The sequence below is a fragment of the Apiospora phragmitis genome (genome assembly GCF_038363925.1).
Source record: "Apiospora phragmitis strain CBS 135458 chromosome Unknown utg000008l:1.0-3514335.0:1.0-3519231.0, whole genome shotgun sequence".
Lineage (NCBI taxonomy): Eukaryota > Fungi > Ascomycota > Sordariomycetes > Amphisphaeriales > Apiosporaceae > Apiospora > Apiospora phragmitis.
Genome location: NW_027117407.1, coordinates 367249 through 387306, shown reverse-complemented (window position 1 = coordinate 387306; position 20058 = coordinate 367249). Strand labels below are relative to the sequence as shown.

Sequence of the window (20058 nt, the reverse complement as noted above, 5' to 3'; positions counted from 1 at the left end):
ATTTGTAAGCGCAAGTAGGTTGTACGAACCGGGGAACAAGAGTCTGAAGTAGATGAATATAATACCTTCAGCTACCCAGTGATACCATAACTTGATTGATGGTGCTGTAGAACACCTCCAAACAAATTCTCACGTGCTAGCCAGAGGATTTCCAAAAAAGGGGCCAGAATAGCTTTCTTTATCAGACCATACAAAAGCGGGTGTAACTAATACCCTGAGCAGCACTGGACGGAAAGGCAGCGCAGCCTTTCTCAAAGACCTTGCAGTGACTATTAGTTCCTGTCCCCAAAACGGGTGATGTGTAATCAACTTGTAGCCTGAATTGAAGCGCATAGGGTGGGCTCTCGCCTCGCCCCCCCCCTACGAGCACGTAACTAGCTTCTGAGCTACCCGTTCTAACTGTCTGTGTTATTCCACACTCAACTACCGGAGGCGAAAACTAAATACTCAAGAAAGGCTCGAGCAAAAGATGTTGTGACGCAAGCGAGTGTTAGCAAGCCCTGGAAATCAACACCTTCCACAGCCGAGAGTCGTGCCAGAGTCAAATCTCACCCTTACCCACATATTACAGTTAGCGACTTATCAGTTTCAGTGTCCAAATATTAAGGCTCGGTATATATCCAGGATCTAGGCCATTACACGGGGTGCATGGCTCTTTATGCAACGTTGTTACCACTCGACACGAGAGCTTGAGTTTGTTAGTGAGGAAAAAAGGAGTAATTTCATTTAAGAATATTGACAGACTTAAGCTTGGCAGCATCCGGAAACCACAAAGTACTCGGGATGCAATTCTACATGGCGTGACAACCAGGTCCTAAAGAGGGACAGGAACATATCAATGAGGTAAGCGACTCGGGGATACACAATTTAAGAAAGTGCCTAAAATATCGACGCTGATCTGATCAGGGTTGGAGGTCAGGGGCAGGCGTTGGGGGAAGATGTTGGTGCTCCACCTCCTCTCGGATAATCCCTGAGGAAAAATCTTAGGTTAAGCAGCAGTGTGCTTGCCTGCGACGTAAAACAAGAAACAGAGAAATCGAGTCAGTCGATGGAAAGGAGATAGTTGAATGTTCATATATTTCGAAAGCGTTCATCCCATCTGATGGCCGATCATGCATGAAAGCAGTTACGTGTACCGGTGCTGCGGTCTGCCTGTTCATCATTCATGTGCAAACCCACGGACGGTGCAGTGTGGACGGAACCAGCCGAAATCTGGCCAACAGGACAAATTTCTAAGGCATACGCAATCGCGCTCCGCTGGTCCAAGTATTTATAGCTATTATATATAGAGACCCAGGGGAATGTAGCATGAGCATGACTCTTACCTGTTGTCGTCGTCGGCGTTTCCTGCTTGGATTTACATCAGAGCCACCAGTTTGGTCATGCAGCGCTACTCATGCCAGGCACAACACGAATGCCCGTCAATGCACCCGGTTTTTGTTAGTGCGCGCTGTCCGTGTGGTTACAGTGGGCTTCAGGGACCTGCTGGAGGATCCGCCTGTCAGCCTGTCAAATCGTCCCATTGGCCGTTGCTAGTTTGGTTCCCCCTGAAAGAGCGGGTGGATTGCCCGTTAGCGCGCCAATGATCTTCGATGTTTTTCTATTGCCCGCGACAGGGTGGACAGAGTGGGTGTGCATCACCACCACCCAGGTCCACCACCACTGCGACCTCGTCCCTCTTAACCGAGACGTTGCAAGGGCAAACATTCCTCCAACACACCACCATCAGCACCTCCCATACGTCGAAAGACCGAGGCGCAGCGATTCTTCCTCCGTCTCTGCCCCTTCCGCCTGAAACATGTCAACTTGGTTGATGGCGGCTCGACGCGACGGGATCGTAAACTTGAATGAGCAGGATGTTTTCCAAGCTCGCGAAGTTGCTAACGACTCTGTAATGAGCCGATCGTTGGTCACTAACAAGTAGTCGCGCTACGCAATCAGATGAATTTCTGTCTGTTCTACCTGACCGAGCGGATCACGAATCTCCGCCATCAGCTGACAGCTACCTATATACCATTTCTTCATTTGGATACTGATTAAAGTCGGATCCTTACTCTGCAGTGCTCCGGCAATTGCTCTTTCAATAAATAATGTCTGCAATTCCATTGTTCGTACCCGCGTGGAGAGCGAATCTCGACGAGAGGGAGCCTTTCCTAGAATAGGCCCCCAGTCCGCAAGGGGGTCTGTTCGGTGGTGTTCTGGGTGGTGTGGATCGAGACGGCATGCGGCTCATTCGGATATATTGCAAGGATGACCCTTCTCCAAATGCTTGCAATGCCTGCAATGCCTTCTCTGGGCACCCCAATGGGGGCAGCTCGTGGCCGTTTGGCCCACCATTACTGCTGCTTATGGGTTTTGGGGTCGCAGTCTGAGAGCCGCCAGATAGCAGTTGGTTGGTTGGTTGGTGGTGTTGGCTTGGTTTATATATGGTTGCAATCGGCCGGCGTCAATAAGGAGAGAACCTATCTCACTCTCTAGCCTCTTTCTCTTCGTCGCGGCCAGCCCAATTCTGTCGGTTCATCTTGAACGACTTACTATCGTTAAACTCGATCTTTACACTCACTATATCGTCTTTCGCTACCGGATCTTCATCCATTCACTCACTGACCAGTAGTAATCTCTTGTTACTTACTACTAACCGCCACTTCTTCTTAAAACCCACACGATCCGCCACGGAAACCATTCAGTCAACATGAAGGCTTCCACGATCGCTTACCTTCTTGCCCCCTTGGGCGCCATGGCCAGCCCTTGCAAGCACCGCCCCAGCAGCTCGACGGCCGTCGTCCCGTCCGCCCCGGCTTCGGCTTCGGTCTCTGCCTCTGCCTCTGCCTCTGCCAGCGCCACCGCCGTTCCCACCCCCTCCGACGTCCCCGCGACGACGACGGCCGCCACGTCGGCGGCGCCGTCGGCCACCCCCTCCAAGGCCCCCGCGGGGTCCGGCATCGACGCCCTGTTCAAGGCCAAGGGCAAGCAGTACTTCGGCACCTCGGCCGACTCGGGCTCGCTGTCCATCAGCCAGCTCGAGAAGCTGGTCGAGTCTGACTTTGGCGAGCTCACGCCCGAGAACTCGATGAAGTGGGACGCCATCGAGCCCCGCCAGGGCCAGTTCAGCTTCACCGGCTCCGACGCCCTGGTCAAGTACGCCCAGGAGCACGACAAGATCGTCCGCGGCCACACGCTGCTGTGGTACCAGCAGCTGCCGCAGTGGGTCCAGTCCATCACCGACAAGGACGAGCTCACCAAGGTGATCCAGAACCACATCAGCAAGGTCGTCGGCCGCTACAAGGGCCAGGTCAAGGCCTGGGACGTCGTTAACGAGATCTTCAACGAGGACGGCACGCTCCGCGACATGGTCTTCACCCAGGTCCTCGGCGAGGACTTCGTCCGCATCGCCTTCGAGGCGGCCCGCGCCGCTGACCCGGAGGCCAAGCTCTACATCAACGAGTACCACTTGGAGTCCGCCTCGGGCACCAAGGTCACCGGCCTCAACAACTACGTCAAGAAGTGGCTCGCCGCCGGCATTCCCATCGACGGCATCGGCCTGCAGGGTCATCTGGGTGGTAGCAACCCTAGCGCTGCTGAGATGCAGGCTGGCATGGAGCTGCTGTCCAAGTCGGGTGTCACCGAGCTCGCCATCACCGAGCTGGACATCCTGAACGCGCCCGTCGACGAGTACGTTAAGGTCTTCGAGGCCTGCTTGGCCATTGAGATGTGTGTCGGTATTACCACCTGGGGTGTGAGCGATGCCGTAAGTTTTACCCTACCCTCCCTTGTCTTTCCAACAAACACTGCTGCTGCGATTGAAAGAGAATGCTAACATATCCGACTCACCCAGAACTCTTGGCTGCCCAACGACAACCCCCTTCTGTTCGACCACCAGTACCAGGAGAAGCCCGCCTACAAGGCCGTCGTTGAGCTGCTCTCCAAATAGAGAGGCCTCGTCGCATGAACAGTCTCTCGGCCTAATGCTATGATGAACTAATGGGACAGAGAGAGAGAGAGAGAGAACTGCCGATGTCGATTAGCGTTATATACTATAATTGTGGTAATAATTCCCATTTGCTAACCATGACGACCTGTCAAGCCTGTCTACGACGTATGCGTACTGGCGACTTTCGGAGTTGAAAGGCTACTAAGTCCGATGTCCGAACTGTGAAAACGCGAATCGTACAGCTACACCGTTTATTCCAGTCTAAGCTTACCTCATCCAATGTGTATTTTCTAAAGACATGATGATTTGTTAGTAGATTTGTGACGCCATCCGGGGTGTATGGGGTTATTCTCCACCTGCCGCCATAAATCCCGTCGGCTTTAAGGTGGCGATATGCAGCTATTGTCGCAACCCCTCACTCATCGAGTCATCGTAATTACGGGTGTAATTGAAATATCAACAGCAGCCCTTCGCGAAAGCATTTTTGACCATGTCTTCGTATCAATCAATTTGATTACATAGCACCCTTAATTTCGCTCCCATTTCAATTGACTCGCACCGTTTCCCCCTATAGACGACAAATCTGAGATAATAACAGACTGCAACGAAATGGCGGCCAAGTTCCCCCAGCGCAAGATCGGCAACGACTCCGTCTCCGCCCTCGGCCTCGGCTGCATGGGCATGTCCTTCGGCTACACGTCCAATGGCGGCTACGACGAGGCCGAGTCGCTGAAAGTGCTGACGCGCGCGGCGGACCTGGGCATCACCTTCTGGGACACGTCGGACATCTACGGCCCCTTCACCAACGAGCAGCTCCTCGGCAAATGGTTCGCCGAGACGGGTCGCCGCGACGAGATCTTCCTGGCGACCAAGTTCGCCAATCTGTTTGTCGATGGCCAGATGCAGGTCCGCGGGGACGCCGCGTACGTCAAGCAGGCCATCAAGGACTCGCTGGAGCGTCTGGGGACCGACCGCGTCGATCTGTACTACCAGCACCGCGTCGACCCGGACACGCCGATCGAGGAGACGGTGAAAGCCATGGCCGAGCTCAAGGCCGAGGGCAAGATCCGCCACCTCGGCCTGAGCGAGTGCTCGGCCCGCACGCTGCGGCGCGCCTGCGCCGTGCACCCCATCGCCGTGGCGCAGATGGAGTACTCGCCCTTCGCGCTCGAGATCGAGAGCGAGCAGACGCAATTCCTGAAGACGGCCCGCGAGCTCGGCGTCAAGATCGTCGCGTACTCGCCGCTAGGCCGGGGGTTCCTAACGGGCGCGATCCGGAGCCGGGTGGACCTCGAGGAGAGCGATTCGCGGTTCAAACACCCGCGCTTCTCGGAGGAGCACTTCGGGGACAACCTTGGGCTGGTCGAGACGTTGGCGGGGATCGCGAGGGGGAAGGGGTGCACGCCGGGGCAGCTGTCGCTGGCGTGGGTACTGGCGCAAGGGGAAGGTAAGTTTTCGAAATTGATGACCCCGCCTCTTCTTTTGGAATCGCTCACTAACGAGTGGGTGACGCGCAGACTTCATCCCCATCCCGGGAACCAAGCGGGTCAAGTACCTGGAGGAGAACGCGGAGGCGGTCAAGGTGCAGCTGAGCCCGGACGAGGAGAAGAAGATCTGGCAGGCCATCGAGAGCGTCGGCGGCTCCAAGGGGGCGCGCTACCCGCCCGCGATGATGAGCAAGTGCTTCGGGGATAGCCCTGAGCTGGCCAAGTCTTGAGCGCATCATTCATTGGACTTAGGAGGAGAAGTCAGGTTTCTTCCTTTCCAGAAAAGTCATCATCATGGCTGATCAATAGATGGTCTCGGGATGCGGACATCCTTTCATACTCAAGTACTAATATAAGATCTCTGTGGGTGCGTTTCACATGGCATCGCTTCCCGTGGCGGGGTCGCACTTTAGTGATGGGATAGCAGGCTGGTGGTTAATGGGATAGCTGGCTAGTGCTCCGAGATCGCTGAGGAGCAGCCAACCCTCAAGGCTCAACCATCCAGCTCCTCGTTATTCCAGCTATTATTCCAGTATCTCAGATATATATTCACCGTTTATTCGAGGAGTTGCCTTTATTCCCTTCTAAGACATCTCGTTTATTCCAAGACGAGTAATACTAACGGCCAGGCGTGGAGCAACCCGTCGCGGGCCCTGGCCCCTGACGAGCTCGGGCACCGCGTACGTGCTGCTGCTGCCTGCCGTCCTCCGGCGAAGGCATGGACGGGAGGCCCCGAGTCGGCCACGGGCAGGACGAAGGCGCCCGAGCCCCCCTTCTGACGGAGCTCGTCGGCGTTGGCCAGGTCGGCGATCCGGTGGCAGCGGCCGTTGTCGACGTAGCCCACCGTGCCCGGGCGAATGTCTGCGGACCGCGGGCGGGAGCAGCCAGCCATGGTGTCCGTGTATCGTTGTGCCATCATCTATAGCCATCATATCATGGTTTTATGGTGATGATGATAGTGGTGGTTTGGAGATTAGCTACGCGCTGCTTCGGTTCGATCGAACTTGATGGTGATGGTGGTGGTAGTGACAGCAACGACAACAACGATAAGAACAGCGGCAGCTGGGAGATGATAGGTGAGTGCTTCGTGTATGGGATGATGGATGGCGCGGCGATGGAGGTCGGGGAGTTCTTGCGGGAGACTAGGAAATTTAGATTTGTTGATGAGGTGGTGTGATGACAGGATCAGTCCATATACAACGTAGGTAACAACTGAATAGCTGGTAGCACGCTGCTCACGTGGTCCGGGTATGCATCCATCACGTTGGCCTGGAGCGCGATACTCGCAAGCTCCATCCCCAGCATGGCCAGGGACATGCAGATGTCGACCAGAACCCAGCTGGCCTTGTACTGCGACTCCCAAAGGTCGGCGTAGGTCGATAAGAGGATATATGGTAGACTATACCTAACTAGATATTAGAGATTTACTTATGAGGATCAAAGCTAAAAAGGCTCGCGCCCCCCCCCCCCTCTTACTTAAAGCCCGCATACTTCCATGAAACAACGATCGATCTAAGTCTTGCATAGCAGGATAGCTTCAGGGTTAAAACTCGCAGTGGAATGACGCCATATTGTTCACACACACACCCAGGTTGCCGTTTTTCTCAACCTTACAATAACTCCCGGCCCCCGAGCCATCTTTTATTCTGGGTAGCAGCCACAGTCGCCAGTTACCTTCCAGGACCCTGCATTGTCTTGCCAGTACTGTTCATTCCCGGTCAGACCTCGCCTCCTGATCAGTTGGGCATGGGAGCCATGAGACTTACCGGGTCCAAGATGACCTCGTCAATCTTGGGATAACAGCCAGTATAACACTTTCCACCGAGCTTGAATCCGTCACAAATCTTGACTGTGCAGCAAGCCCGAGGATCCAACCCTGAATGTGCGGTTAGCATCTCCAGCAGACTTTGACAAGTCACTCGCGCATCTTGTCCTTACCATTGGGTGAGTTGCTGGGGGCCACAATGGCTGCAGACACAGCCAGACTCAGGATGTAGAAGGCTTTCATTGTGAATGTCTGTGAGATGACTGGGGTGACTGATAGTTGGAGAAAGTCGAGATTTTCTATAATGTCTAGGTAATGATGGTTCGAGTAAGAACTGAGTAATGCTTTAGAGAGACTCGAGGCTCTTATATTATGGAGTCCTAGTAATTTGTCTGTTTCTGAGCACTGCCTCACTAGATAATATTAGAAATAGAAATAGAAAAGTCGTAAGACACATGCAAGACTCTGTATCACGGAGGCGGCGAATCATAATATATAATTCCGCTGCGCACACCGACGGCTGAATAGAGGGCGGACTGTCTCGCCTTTTTTCTTGATACATTCACACCAAAATGCATTTCACACCCCTTTCGAACACCCCCCTCGCCGTACCTACCTCTATTTCGACGTGCGGCCATTTCACCATCTCAACGTACGGCTTTTCCGACGTACAGCCACTTTCACCTCCGGCGTCCACCACTATTTTCAACGTCTACCACTTTCGACGTCCACCACTACTTTCGATGTCCACCACTCTCGACGTCCACTATCACTTTTGACGTCCGCCACCACCTTCGACATCCGCTACCACCTTCGTCGTCGTCGCATCTTTTCCTCTCGTCTCGTCCGACGACGTCGATGATAATAGTGAACGCCGGAAGTGGAGGAAGTGGAAGTGGACGAAACGGTGGAAATATAATATAATACTTTTAAAAATCAAAACGCGCGCACCGTTGATAGGCATACGTATCAAGAATGCTGGCAGTCTAGACCGAAAAAGTGAATTGAGAGTCTGCCTTCTGTTCAGCCGGCTGTCACAGCCCTCCCATCAGCCAGCGCTTAACCAAGAGTAAACACCATCCAATCAATTGCTTCACTTTTATGCCACCAGAAAATGGGCTCCCGCCCTTGCCATTTTAAGGACCCTGGACAGCGCTTTCTCTCTTTAATGTGTAACTATGTGTCAAGATTCGCCCGCCCTGATGAGCCCCTATACTCGGCTATCCATGAGGGCCAGTGTCATACTGGGGGGATATAGACATCTAGATGCTTATTTCTAGTATCCCATGCGTCCCGCCCGGAGCAACTCGTCACGCGATCCTCGATACATCCAGGCAAAAGGCCTGCCACCGTGCACAAAAAAAAAACGACTCCCGCTCAGCCAATGACGACCCAAACTCCTTTTGTGGCACCAATTTGACGTTGAATGCCCCATGCCCGATCCGGAATCCAATGCCAACGACTCGCTTAAAATTAACCGACCAACCCCCCGTTCCAGTGCCTATTATGCCGTTTGTCCCTGATACATTCAGTGTCTTTTAATTTCGTGAAACAGTGACCTCCGTGGTCTTCATGATGATGATTGAGTCCCTCTTGGAATGGATATCCGACAGTATCAGCTCCTGGCTGCCGTACATCTGATCGACGTATTCACTCGGGGAATGGAGCGCTGAATCCATGCCGCTCTCATCGCTATTGCTGATGATGTCATGCGGGCCGTGGCCAAACTGCCTCTCCGAACCGTCGCAGCCTTTACCGCCACTGCCGGCGTTGGTATTGACACCACGCAAGCCGAGCTCGGCCTCGATATCGAAGCTGGTGGGCGGGTTCCTCCTCCCCCCTCCCGGCGCCGTGATGTCGGGCGCCGGCGAGCGGCAGCAGCTCTCGTTGGGCAGGCTGAACCACTTGCCCAGCAGCGGCTTCAGCGCCGGCACGCTCGCGGCCATGAGCGAGACGTTGGCCTCGAGGAAGCCGAAGAACTGAATCCAGTGGTCGAAGGTGCGGTCGGCGTCGCGCCAGACGACGGCCTGGCAGACCGCTTTAGCGACGGCCATGGCCACCGCCAAGTACCCCAAACTGAAGATGATGACCAAATAGAGCTGGACGCGGCGGTCCAGCTTCAGCGACCAGATCAGCGGCAGCGGGGCCGTCGCGAAGCAGATGTCGGTGAACATGTTGCAGGCCGTGTTGAAGAAGCCTAAGCGGATGTACACCCACTCCGGGTAGCAGGTGGCGTTGACCTCGTCGTCCCAGAGGCCCTCGACCGGGTGGCAGTACAGGAAGACGCTGAGGAAGCCGAGGACGCAGTACAAAACCGTAAAGCCTGAGCAGAGTGACTGTTAGCACACAGTTGCCATAGTCCACGGCTTTTTTGGATGTCGTCGTCGTTGCCCACTTACCAATCAGTCCGTACAAGAGCTGGCAGAAACGGCGGTTGGTGCTCAGTCTCAGCAGCGAACACCCCACCGAGACCTTGATGGCGGCCATGCCGATCGACGAGACGAAGAGGGTTTGCATCCAGGAGAGCAAGGTGTACATTTTCTCGTCTTCGTTCGAAAGCGTGTCGTTATGCCGTCCTAGCCCATAATAGCCCTCGACGATCAGTATGATCATTCCTCCACCCAATACGCATAGCTGATACAAATCACCGGCCTTGGTCAGCTTATCTGATTCAGAAGCGAGAATAATTATAAAGAAAATAGCACAGGTACTCACGGCTGCCGCAATGATGAGGGCGTCATCCTTTCCGAACGACTTGACCAGACAGGCCCTTGTGTAGATCCGGCAGGCGACGAGTATGAGGGGCGGAAACATGAAATGCTGCCGTGACGCCCAGGATGCGTGGTAGGTGGGTTTCGGCTGCCCGCGCTGCATCTATCGCCATTTGACTACATCAAGACCAATGCCGGACGGTGGAGCGGTCAGGATCTGGCAGGCAGGCACTGGAGGTCGGTCGCGGAGTGCGGCCTGAGGAAAAAGGAAGTTTTCCCGTCTTTTGTCGGATGGTTAACGAGCGTGAGTGATGTAAGCGAGTGACTGATGGATTAGAAACCAAACCAGGGGAAAGAAAAAAGATCAGACGAAATTTCGTCGTCGGGAAGAGGCAACTCGATTAAACGGCTAGATAGTTGGGTAGCAATACACCGGAGAGATCGGCAGGTTATAAGACAAAGGCGTTAAGTCGCAGTTGGACAGGAGGCCCAACTTTTTGGCTTTGACCGTAACGTGCAATGCAACCCCAGACCTGCCAGGCACCCGGCTCTCGCCAGCTCGCTGCGCCGCCGTGACACATGATTGATGTGTGTTAAAAAAAATCCATTCCCATTCTCAATGCTCCGATTGGTCTCCACGCCCCCCGAATCTTTGGTTCTGCCGTGCCATGGTCGATGGCTTGGGTCAAACGCCAGATATCCACGATGAAGGCACGAATGCGCGAGGGTTCACGAGGTGCTGGGCGGGACTTGGGTCGGCTTGGCATGAAGAACCCGTGGGCGATTCGTCACTTGCAATCTCACGGACCATCGGTGCTCGAGTGTCATTCACCTCAACGGTGAGGCTTGGGCAGGGGGTGCCGCCTCCACTGTCGCCTTCCTTTGGCTGTGATTGGCCGCGGAAGTCCCGGGACGCTCGCGACCCCTGAACAAAGTTCTACCACTTAGTCGGTCCGGCCCGTATTATAAAACGGGCCCCCGATTAGGAACACGCACCTTCGTGGAACTCGGTCAGAGTGTCAAGGAGACGCACGGTGTTCAGATGCATAGGTTGTTACACATATCATGGCCTACAATCCGACCAATCCGGTTCGCAACTGGCCAACGGCTAATTCTGATTGAACGGTCGTCATGCAGCTGCCCAGCCGCGTGACCTGACAAGCTGAGTCAGTAACCAGAAGCCCGGCACTGCCATCGCAGATCATCTACCTTTGCGTCGGAGTCGGACTGTATCTATCGTGGAGTTGACAGACATCATGCATGTGTTGAACACGAATCGAGTTTCAGGCGGGGGTGTTCGATGGATGGCACACATTCACCGCTGCATCCAATCCAACATCTGATCTGGCTTGGGCCGATCGAAACGAGACCATGTGATGTGCTTGTATCGTCGAAATAAATATCAACATATGCAGTGGTGGTCGTGTCTTTATTGGTTTAGTATAAAACATTGACGACCAATCAAGGAAACTTGTGGATTCCCTGGTGGTCTATGAAACCCCCTAAAGATTTTGCCTGGTGGCCAGCGGAAGGCGTCAAATCAACTCCGCCAAGACCAAGTCGTTCTTTCTCATCATGTCATGTACGACTCTTCGTTAACTTACCGGTGCGCCGGAGAGACTTATTATCCATGCACATCATCCAGCAAAATTCGCTACCGACAGAAGATTCCCTGTAAAGCCTCGATCAAATAGGCGCGACGTGCGACCCGGGGTAAAGGCATCCAATCGCCAAGTGCCACCTGATCCACCCTGACTAATATCTCTAAGTTAAGGAGATTATGTCTAATTACGGCAAGGGAATTATCCCAGGGGTGTTTATCCGGCGTAGGGAATGTATATAAAATCTCTAGTATGAGCTCGATTACCTACTTTGGCCAACCCATCGGACTCACTCCCTCTACGCGGGCATTATTTAGACGAGTCGTGCCGAACCATAAGAAAGTTTCAATCAGATAATGGTTATTGCAAATGTGAGCATTATCGGATCGTAATATGCCCTTCCGCCCCTTGGGAGATTGGCTCTCACACACGAACCACTCGTTTGTCACGATGCAGGGTCCGGCACGCTGCCAGAGGTTGGCCAGTTCGTGTTATCGAGATCATTGTCTCCATGTCCCGGGAAATGGAGCCTCGCAGATTACAGTCAGGCCTGGACTACTTACATATATCGGAAAGCCGCAAGGCGGCCTATCTCCACCAACAGCATATGTAGGATCTCCAGACAACAGTCTGTGTTTTCTGAGTTTGCTGCAGCAGTAAATCCTCATTGGCAACTCAATCCGAAGAGGTTGCTATCCCGACTCGAGAGCAATGTCAATGAGGTGATGATGTAGGACCTTCATCTTCACGCTATGAGCACGCAGGGGGTTTGCTGAAAGGCACTCTAGCATAGACCAACGAGCTTGTATTCGATGAAGAGTCCGGCGATCCATCAGGACTGGCACAATGACGGGTAAACAATCTAGCCTACAGGAAACAAGGCTGATGTCGTATATGAGAAACATATGTATAATCTTACCAAGTAGGAATGCCTACCAATATCCCCACTGCCGGACCGCGGATATCCACTTAAGAACCGCTACCGTTACTCCGCCGGCGTGCATATCAACCTCACTCAAGTTATTCACGGCGCTGGGGATTTCACTTCGCTTACCACAAGTACGTTGCCTACGCCAGAATAGAGCGTTAAGTGAAGACTACGGATATAGGGACTGGCAACCCGTAAGTAATTCACCACTCTTTCACCTGAGACTAATACTTGCTAACATTGGTGACGGTACAGTACCAAAACTAGTTCAAGAACCAAAACGAGATGTCGGATTTCTCCACTGCGCGCCAGCAGCGACACAAGACTTAAGTAGTCGTGGATGGCGAATATCATGCCAATAACGGAAGCCCAGCCGAGGACAAGTCGATATTCCCACCATTGGGGCAGTGGTGGATGTCACAAAGATGTCCCACGTTTACTCTATTCCCTATTACTCTCCGCTGCCCTACACCAACCACGTCTCGTCCCATCGCTATAGCAGGACGGTCAACCTCGGTTCCATAGCCTGGGCCTGGACAAGCGGGCCCTCGGTCCGGCCTGGCCAGCCAGCTACGCCCCGAGCACGTTACTCACGATGGGCGAGGCTGCTTGATCTGGAGACGGGATACACTTCGCGCGCGCAAGGTCAGGGACGCCGGGGGCCCTGTGCGGGCTCAGGGCCACTGCGCCGTGGGCAATGACGGCAGCGACGGGATACGTGCTCGCCGGTCAGCAATTCGGCGCGGGCGTCCTGGCACAACAACGTCCATGCTCGACCGCCCTCCTAAACTGCACCCAGACCGGGGCCGCATCTACCAACTCTCGGCGTTAATATTACTCTTTTTGGGATAAATGGGATGTTCAAAAGAGAATAAAGACAGCTCCTCGAATAAACGGTAAATCTATACCCTCTAAGACCCTGGGATAACGAGGAATAACGGCTGGAATAGGACGGAATAATCCCCGAGTCACTTACCAACACCCGTCAGACCACTGCTATTCAGACCACTGCTGCACAGGGCACTGCTTCACAGGGCACTACTGTTCGGGACACTGTTACCCAAACCATTGTTGCTCAGGGCGCTACTACATTTGACACCGCTGCTAGGACCGTAACTCTACGGGGCAACCTGCGGGAGCTGCTGGCCTGTGGATTGTGGAACGTGGAAATGGAACGTGACAATTCACAATGTATACAAGTTAGAAGGTAATACATTACGTAATTGCAGCTGCTTGACGATGCCTTGAGTCATTGAAGCATGGCATGGAATGGTAACGCGCGAACATGGCAGTACGTGAATGGAGCCGAACGATGGGATACGTCCGTCCCGATCTCAGGCTAAATGCAACATTCTCCGCAGGCCCGTTGTACCCCAACCCAGCCCCCTGTTTGGCAGTTGGAGAAGATGTACCCTCAAACTTCCAACGTCTTCAGAAACGAGGTCGACTGATTGAAACTGGACCATTCGTCTTCCGTATACAGTGAGTTGAATGGGTGAATAGTCAAGGGCACTCGAGAAAGATTGTGGACTTCAAAATAACCAGCAAAGAATCGCAGGGAAAAATACGTCACAGGAAGTTCGGCTTTTGCTTTTTTTCGTTCTTTCGGTCAAGTCGGTAAACAAGCCGAACAACCCTGTAACCACGCGGGGTTTAGGCCGCCAGTCATGAGTTGTGCGGGGGAAACAAGGAACATGGCATGTCCTGGACTTCCATAATCCATCCACCTACACGGCTCGTCCATCTTGAGAAAACCCGCGAACCAGCGGCCGTTACCAGAAAAGCCTCTGCATGGGAGCGGCCAAGGATCAATTCAGGCACATACACCCTTGGCAGCTCTGCGGTCTCTCCGCGTGACCCTCTCCATGCAGGATGATGTTACGATCCCCTTCACCGCGGTCAACTCTCCCGCGATGAGTGCATGCATAAATAGGCCATGATGCTACACCATGGAGGCATCCACGATGTATACCCTGCAGTCTCTAGCCAAGTCACCATTGACACTGACGACTCCGTGAGCTGGTTGGCTTAAGACGCCTACCTAGTTGATACCGAACGATAACTAGACTACCGCTGCCGCTATGCGCGTTCAACTGACCAGAGCAGTCCTGTCGCTCATAGCAGCGACAGCGGTGTCGCTGGTGTCTGGCCTAGGCCAAGCGCCTGTGATCAGCTTCCAAGAAGTCCCCGGCGGTTTCCAGCTTGCCGGGGGACCCATCGCCCAGCCCCAGATTCTGGTGTCGGATAATGAGTACTGGGGCGTTGTCCGCGCCGCCGGCGACTTGGCCAAAGACTTCGATCGCGTCACGGGGAACAACTTCAGTTTGAGCAATGGGGAGATCGGCGCGCAACCGCTTGCATACGAGTACCGACCCATCACCACCAACTACACAGTTGTGAGTGACCCTGACAACAACAACAACAGCTGCGGTTGGATCATACATTGGTACCTAGTCAGCAACAGCATAACTAACCTTGTGACAATTCATTCTTCGTAGTACTCGGTGAACAACACGGAATACTTCTACGGCCCCAACTACACAGACCCCTCGGCCAAGGACACGGTCATCATCGTCGGCACACTCGGCCACTCCAAGGTCATCGACGATCTCGTCTCCAGCAGCAAGCTAGACGTTTCGGAGATCAAGGGCAAATGGGAGTCCTTCGTGTCGAAAGTCGTCGAGGATCCCGTCCCGGCTGCCCAAAAGCCGTGGTCATCGCCGGCAGCGACCCCCGCGGCGCCATCTTCGGCCTCTACGACATCAGCGAGCAGATCGGCGTCAGCCCGTGGTACTGGTGGGCCGACGTCGCCGTCCAGCAGCACAGTAACGTCTGGTTCCTGCCCAGGGGTAAAGTCCAGGGCCCGCCCTCCGTCAAGTACCGCGGCTTCTTCCTCAACGACGAGCAGCCCGGTCTGTCGGGATGGGTGAACCAGAACTATGCTGACACGCCCTACGGCGTCGGCTACAACCGCGACTTCTACCCTAACGTCTTCGAGGTGCTGCTGCGGCTGCGCGCCAACTACCTGTGGCCGGCGCTCTGGGGCTCCATGTTCGAGATCGACGACCCCGCCAACCAGCCGCTGGCGGATGCGTGGGAGATCGTGCTCGGCAGCTCGCACACGGAGCCCATGATGCGCGCCCAGAACGAGTTCCAGACGTTCTACATCAACGAGGGAATGGGCCCGTGGGCTTATAACCTGAATAACAAGACCATCGACGAGTACTTCGTCTACGGGACCCAGCGCGCCAAACCGTACACAAGGAACAGCTTGTGGACCATGGGCATGCGGGGCACCGGCGACACGGCCATCGAGGGGCTCGGCACGGACGTCATAGTCGAGATGCTCGAGACGCTCGTCGAACACCAGAGGAACATCATCGAGGACGTTCTCGAGACCAATGTGACGAACGTGCCGCAGATGTGGTGCCTGTACAAGGAGGTCATGTCCTACCTCCAGGACGGCCTCGCGGTAAGCGACTCTTGGGGATTATTCCTTCCTATTCCAGCCGTTATCCCTCGTTATCCCAGTGTCTCAAGGGGGATGGATTCACCGTTTATTCGAAGAGTTGGGGTTATCCCCTCCTGAGACATCCCTTTTATTCCAAAAAGAGCAATACTAACGCCGAGAGTCGATAGGTGCCCGAGGACATCACGCTGCTCTGGGCCGATGACAACTGGGGCAACGTTCGCCGCGTGCCGATCGCAAACGAGAAGAGCCGGCCCGGCGGCGCGGGCGTGTACTACCACTTCGACTACGTCGGCGACGTGCGCGACTACAAGTGGATCAACACGATCCAGCTCGAAAAGACCGCTGAGCAGATGCAGCTCGCCTACGCGCACGGCGCGGACCGCATATGGATCGTCAACGTCGGCGACCTGAAGCCGCTCGAGCTGCCGCTCAGCCACTTCCTGGACATGGCGTACGACGCCGAGCGCTGGGGCGTCGATGCCGTCGGGGACTGGCTGTCGGCGTGGGCGGCGCGCGAGTTCGGCAGCACGGATCAGCACGTTGCAGAGGACATCGCTGACATCATGACGCGGTTCGGCATGTATGCCGCGCGTCGCAAGTTCGAGTTGGTTGAGCCCCACGTTTATTCTGTGGTCAACTACAACGAGGCCGACGCGGTGCTGGCGCAGTGGGCGCGGCTGGCGGCGGATGCGCAGAGCGTCTATGACGGGCTGGACGAGGGGTCGAAGGCCGCGTACTTCGAGATGGTCCTCCACCCCATCCTCGGGGGCGAGATTGTGCACAAGGTTCACATTGGCGCCGCGAAGAACTCCGTGTACGCCAACCAGCGCCGGAACTCGGCCAATGATCTCATGAGAGAGGTCATGTCGGATCTCGATGCCGATGGTGAACTTACGGGGAGATGGGATGACCTTCTTGACGGCAAATGGGCAAACATTATGGACCGTAAGTGCAAATCTGCCAATCAAACCTGAGAAGGGGAGGGGCTGGGGGCTAATCATTGACAGAAACTCACTTTGGCTTTGACGGATACTGGCAGCAGCCCATGCGGAACGTTGCCCCAGCACTGCAGTACGTCCAGTCCGCTGTCGCGTCAGTGGCAGGTAGCATCGGTATTTCCGTAGAAGGTTCGAATGCCACTATTCCCGGAGACGATAAGTACCACCCCAATTCGGGCAACACATTGGCCCTGCCACCCCTGGACCCGTACGGCCCCTCGGCGCGGTGGTTCGACGTCTTCGCCCGCGGTCCCAAAGCCTGCGACTGGTCTGCCCAGGTCGACACGCCCTGGGTACGGCTGTCGTCCTCCAGCGGTACCATCGGGCCCGGGAACGGCACGGATTCGCGCGTGTTCGTGTCGGTGGACTGGGCCGCCGCGCCGAAGATCGTCAATAACACCATGGCCAAGATTAACTTCACGTCCGGGTGCGGGCGCGTCGGCTTCACGAAGTGGTACAGCCAGCCCATCGTGCAGGTCCCCATCAATCTGCGCAGCGTGCCCGCCAACTTCACGACGGGGTTCGTCGAGTCGGACAAGCACGTCGCCATCGAGGGGCCGAACTACCAACGTATCTACAACCCTTCCAAAAGCAATAGCAACAGCAGTTCGGACTCGGATTCGAAGAACGTAACATACCGCACGCTCGCCAACTACGGCCGCACCTTCGGCGGCGTTACCCTTTGGCCCCAGGACACGCCGCCCCTGACGCCCGCGACGGGCCCCGCGCTCGAGTACGACCTGTACCTCTTCACCAACGCGAGCCGGGCCAACGTGACGCTGTACCTGTCCCCGACGCAGAACTACCTCTCGGACCGCAAACCGCTGCAGTTCGCCGTATCCCTGGCCCCTGCTGCTGCCGGTGCCGGGACGGAGTCGTCCCAGGACAATATCATCCAGACCCGGGCCTTCGTCGGCGACAGCGTGGGCCAGGACATGCCGCCCGGCTGGGGGGCCGCCGTCGCCGACGCCGTCTGGGGCCGCCACGCGAGCCACAACACGACGACGACGTGGAACATCACCCGGGAGGGCGCGCACACGCTCCGGGTCTGGGGGCTGGCGCCTAGTGTGGTTGTCCAGAAGATCGTCGTCGACCTCGGGGGTGAGAGGCCGAGCTACCTGGGGCCGCCCGAGAGCTTCCGCGTGGGGCGGGATGAGCGGGGGGCGTTCGAGGGGGGGGGGGGGGTTGAGTTTCGCGGGGCAGGCTTCGGTGGTGGGCGGGATTACTGGTGGTAGTACGGATCGAGGTCGGCAAAGATGAAGAAGGGGAAGAAGAATGCTGCGAACAGGAAAGGTGCAACATGGATGGGAGCGACGGCGGCTTTGATGATTTCGGCGGTGGCTGGTCTGTGGGTGGGACAAGAGGACTGTGTCACTGACTGCCCGACTCCCATCGCCAGCGCAGCTCGGAGTCATCGGAGATCCTAGTCGAACGCCCGCCTAGAGTTGTGATCAGTCCCAACCTACCCCAATGCATGTGCCTGCTGTCATAAGTGGCCAAGCACAATGGGCGACGACTGGACCGAAGGTAGCCCCAAGCTCGCCGCGAACACCATATGTTTCAAGTACCTGCCCAGCATCTATGGAGGCAAATACCTTACCTAGTAAATACATCTGAAGCTTCAATCCCGGAAAGCGAGTCTGTCAAAGGACGCCTGTGCCATACGTTATTTCAAAGGTTGCTTATGTATGCAAGTCATCCCAAGGTTATAAATCGAACTTTGCGATAGGCAATAGTTTGAGCCAACTACCATGCTGTCTCGAGTACCATTTCCTGGTCTTTTTGCGCTTTGAGGCGGGGAGCGAGGGGCGCTCGCTCCTGATGTTCCTCTTGAGATGTCAATCTCTTCAGAAGGTACATGTAGCTCGGTCCCTGTCACGCGTACCTACCTGGCTGGACATACACATGTGCTTTTCAGCTTCTGTCAACGATATTCACGGACAAGACTCCGGATCGAGCAAATTGCATGCTCTGAAGGACATGTGCCCATCTCAACAGTCGGTTTCTGCAACATATTTAACCGCCTCGAGTCCCTCTCCATCTTATTTTGAACATCCCCCCCGCAAGCTTCAACATTACTATCTCAACCCTACTAAACTTTTACGACCTCGAACACGACATTTAGGACAATGGGCGGACGCCAATCTCTACCTGTCACTTGCCATGAAGCTCGCTACTTGCCTCGTGGCGCCGAGATGTGTCACTCGCCGGGAGAAGGCGCCAAATTGAGAGTTAGCTTCGACCGCCGTATCCCGTCCGAGGTTTGCCATCCAAACATCGGCGGCGAATTCTTTTCCCGAGCGGTCTATACAGACTATAACGGCAACGTAGTGGAGGTACAATCCACTTCGAACCCCCATAAGATCCCGGACGACTGGTTAAGATTGGCGGATTTCGACTTCGACGTCCCTTATATTAACATGAAGTCCGAAACGGTTATTAGAATTACCATGTCTATAGATACAGTACTAGGCCACGAGGAGAAGGTCTCGTCCTTTATTTACCAGAAAGCTCCCCGCTCTTATAACGTCGTATATAGCCATGAGTACCCTGTGTGCCACTAGGAGGGTCGGTACCGCATTAACCGTAACGCTCGTCAGTTGTGAGCGGGATAAGACATTGTTTTTTCCTGGTTATTGCAATGTGTGGCTTCGGAGCCCTAGCCTTCTTCACTATGTGCGGCTTCTCGGGCAGCCGAACCTAGTTTCGACTGCATCTATAGTTAATAAAGTCGATCTACGGACGACGCAGGAGGGAATTATTTCTTCTTTTACTCCCTAACATGCTTATCTATTATAAGTGCACCCACATAATAGCAAGGATTATACTTTTAAATCATCTAGTATTGTAATAAGTTAATTAAACAAACAAGAGTCTTGCTATCCACGATAGCTCCCTCGTTCGGCCCCCCTTTTCTAGGCTGTTAAAACCTACCTCTTTTTCGCTCACGTGGTGGTTAAGCCACTACTACCAATAAAACACCTTTCCTGGAACCTCGTGTGGGCTTCCTTATTGGTAGTTTGTTAAGTATGCACGGCGACGTTAGACGACGGCACGAAACAATTGGGTGGATAGACTTTTAGGGTCTATTCCTGCCTATTCCAGTAGTTATTCCTCGTTATCCCAGTGTCTAAGGAGGGGGGGTCTCCGTTTACTCCAGGAGTT

The 20058-nt window shown here is 54.8% G+C and overlaps 6 protein-coding genes across 6 annotated transcripts; 3 read left to right on the top strand and 3 right to left on the bottom strand.

Annotated features, from left to right (window-relative positions):
- Positions 1–2692: 2692 nt before the first annotated feature.
- PG994_008531 (glycoside hydrolase superfamily) lies at positions 2693–3931 on the top strand (the record flags this gene model as incomplete). The annotated part of the gene is made up of 2 exons (XM_066859940.1): positions 2693–3748; positions 3836–3931. 2 exons carry the CDS (start codon positions 2693–2695, stop codon positions 3929–3931), a joined length of 1152 nt encoding a protein of 383 aa, XP_066713529.1.
- Positions 3932–4540: 609 nt separating this feature from the next.
- PG994_008530 (aldo-keto reductase) lies at positions 4541–5648 on the top strand (the record flags this gene model as incomplete). Its single annotated transcript, XM_066859939.1, has 2 exons — positions 4541–5378; positions 5449–5648. 2 exons carry the CDS (start codon positions 4541–4543, stop codon positions 5646–5648), a joined length of 1038 nt encoding a protein of 345 aa, XP_066713528.1.
- Positions 5588–6310, bottom strand: PG994_008529 (uncharacterized protein; the record flags this gene model as incomplete). Its single annotated transcript, XM_066859938.1, has 2 exons — positions 5588–5643; positions 6103–6310. 2 exons carry the CDS (start codon positions 6308–6310, stop codon positions 5588–5590), a joined length of 264 nt encoding a protein of 87 aa, XP_066713527.1.
- An 81-nt stretch (positions 6311–6391) lies between these two features.
- On the bottom strand, positions 6392–7426 carry PG994_008528 (uncharacterized protein; the record flags this gene model as incomplete). Its single annotated transcript, XM_066859937.1, has 6 exons — positions 6392–6560; positions 6617–6823; positions 6895–6930; positions 7093–7103; positions 7185–7294; positions 7357–7426. The coding sequence occupies 6 exons, from the start codon at positions 7424–7426 to the stop codon at positions 6392–6394; spliced, it is 603 nt and encodes a 200-aa protein (XP_066713526.1).
- A 1295-nt stretch (positions 7427–8721) lies between these two features.
- Positions 8722–10057, bottom strand: PG994_008527 (uncharacterized protein; the record flags this gene model as incomplete). Its single annotated transcript, XM_066859936.1, has 2 exons — positions 8722–9506; positions 9583–10057. The coding sequence occupies 2 exons, from the start codon at positions 10055–10057 to the stop codon at positions 8722–8724; spliced, it is 1260 nt and encodes a 419-aa protein (XP_066713525.1).
- Positions 10058–14362: 4305 nt separating this feature from the next.
- Positions 14363–18128, top strand: PG994_008526 (immunoglobulin I-set domain-containing protein; the record flags this gene model as incomplete). The annotated part of the gene is made up of 6 exons (XM_066859935.1): positions 14363–14437; positions 14490–14819; positions 14922–15091; positions 15151–15895; positions 16063–16840; positions 16903–18128. 6 exons carry the CDS (start codon positions 14363–14365, stop codon positions 18126–18128), a joined length of 3324 nt encoding a protein of 1107 aa, XP_066713524.1.
- Between the last annotated feature and the right edge of the window lie 1930 nt (positions 18129–20058).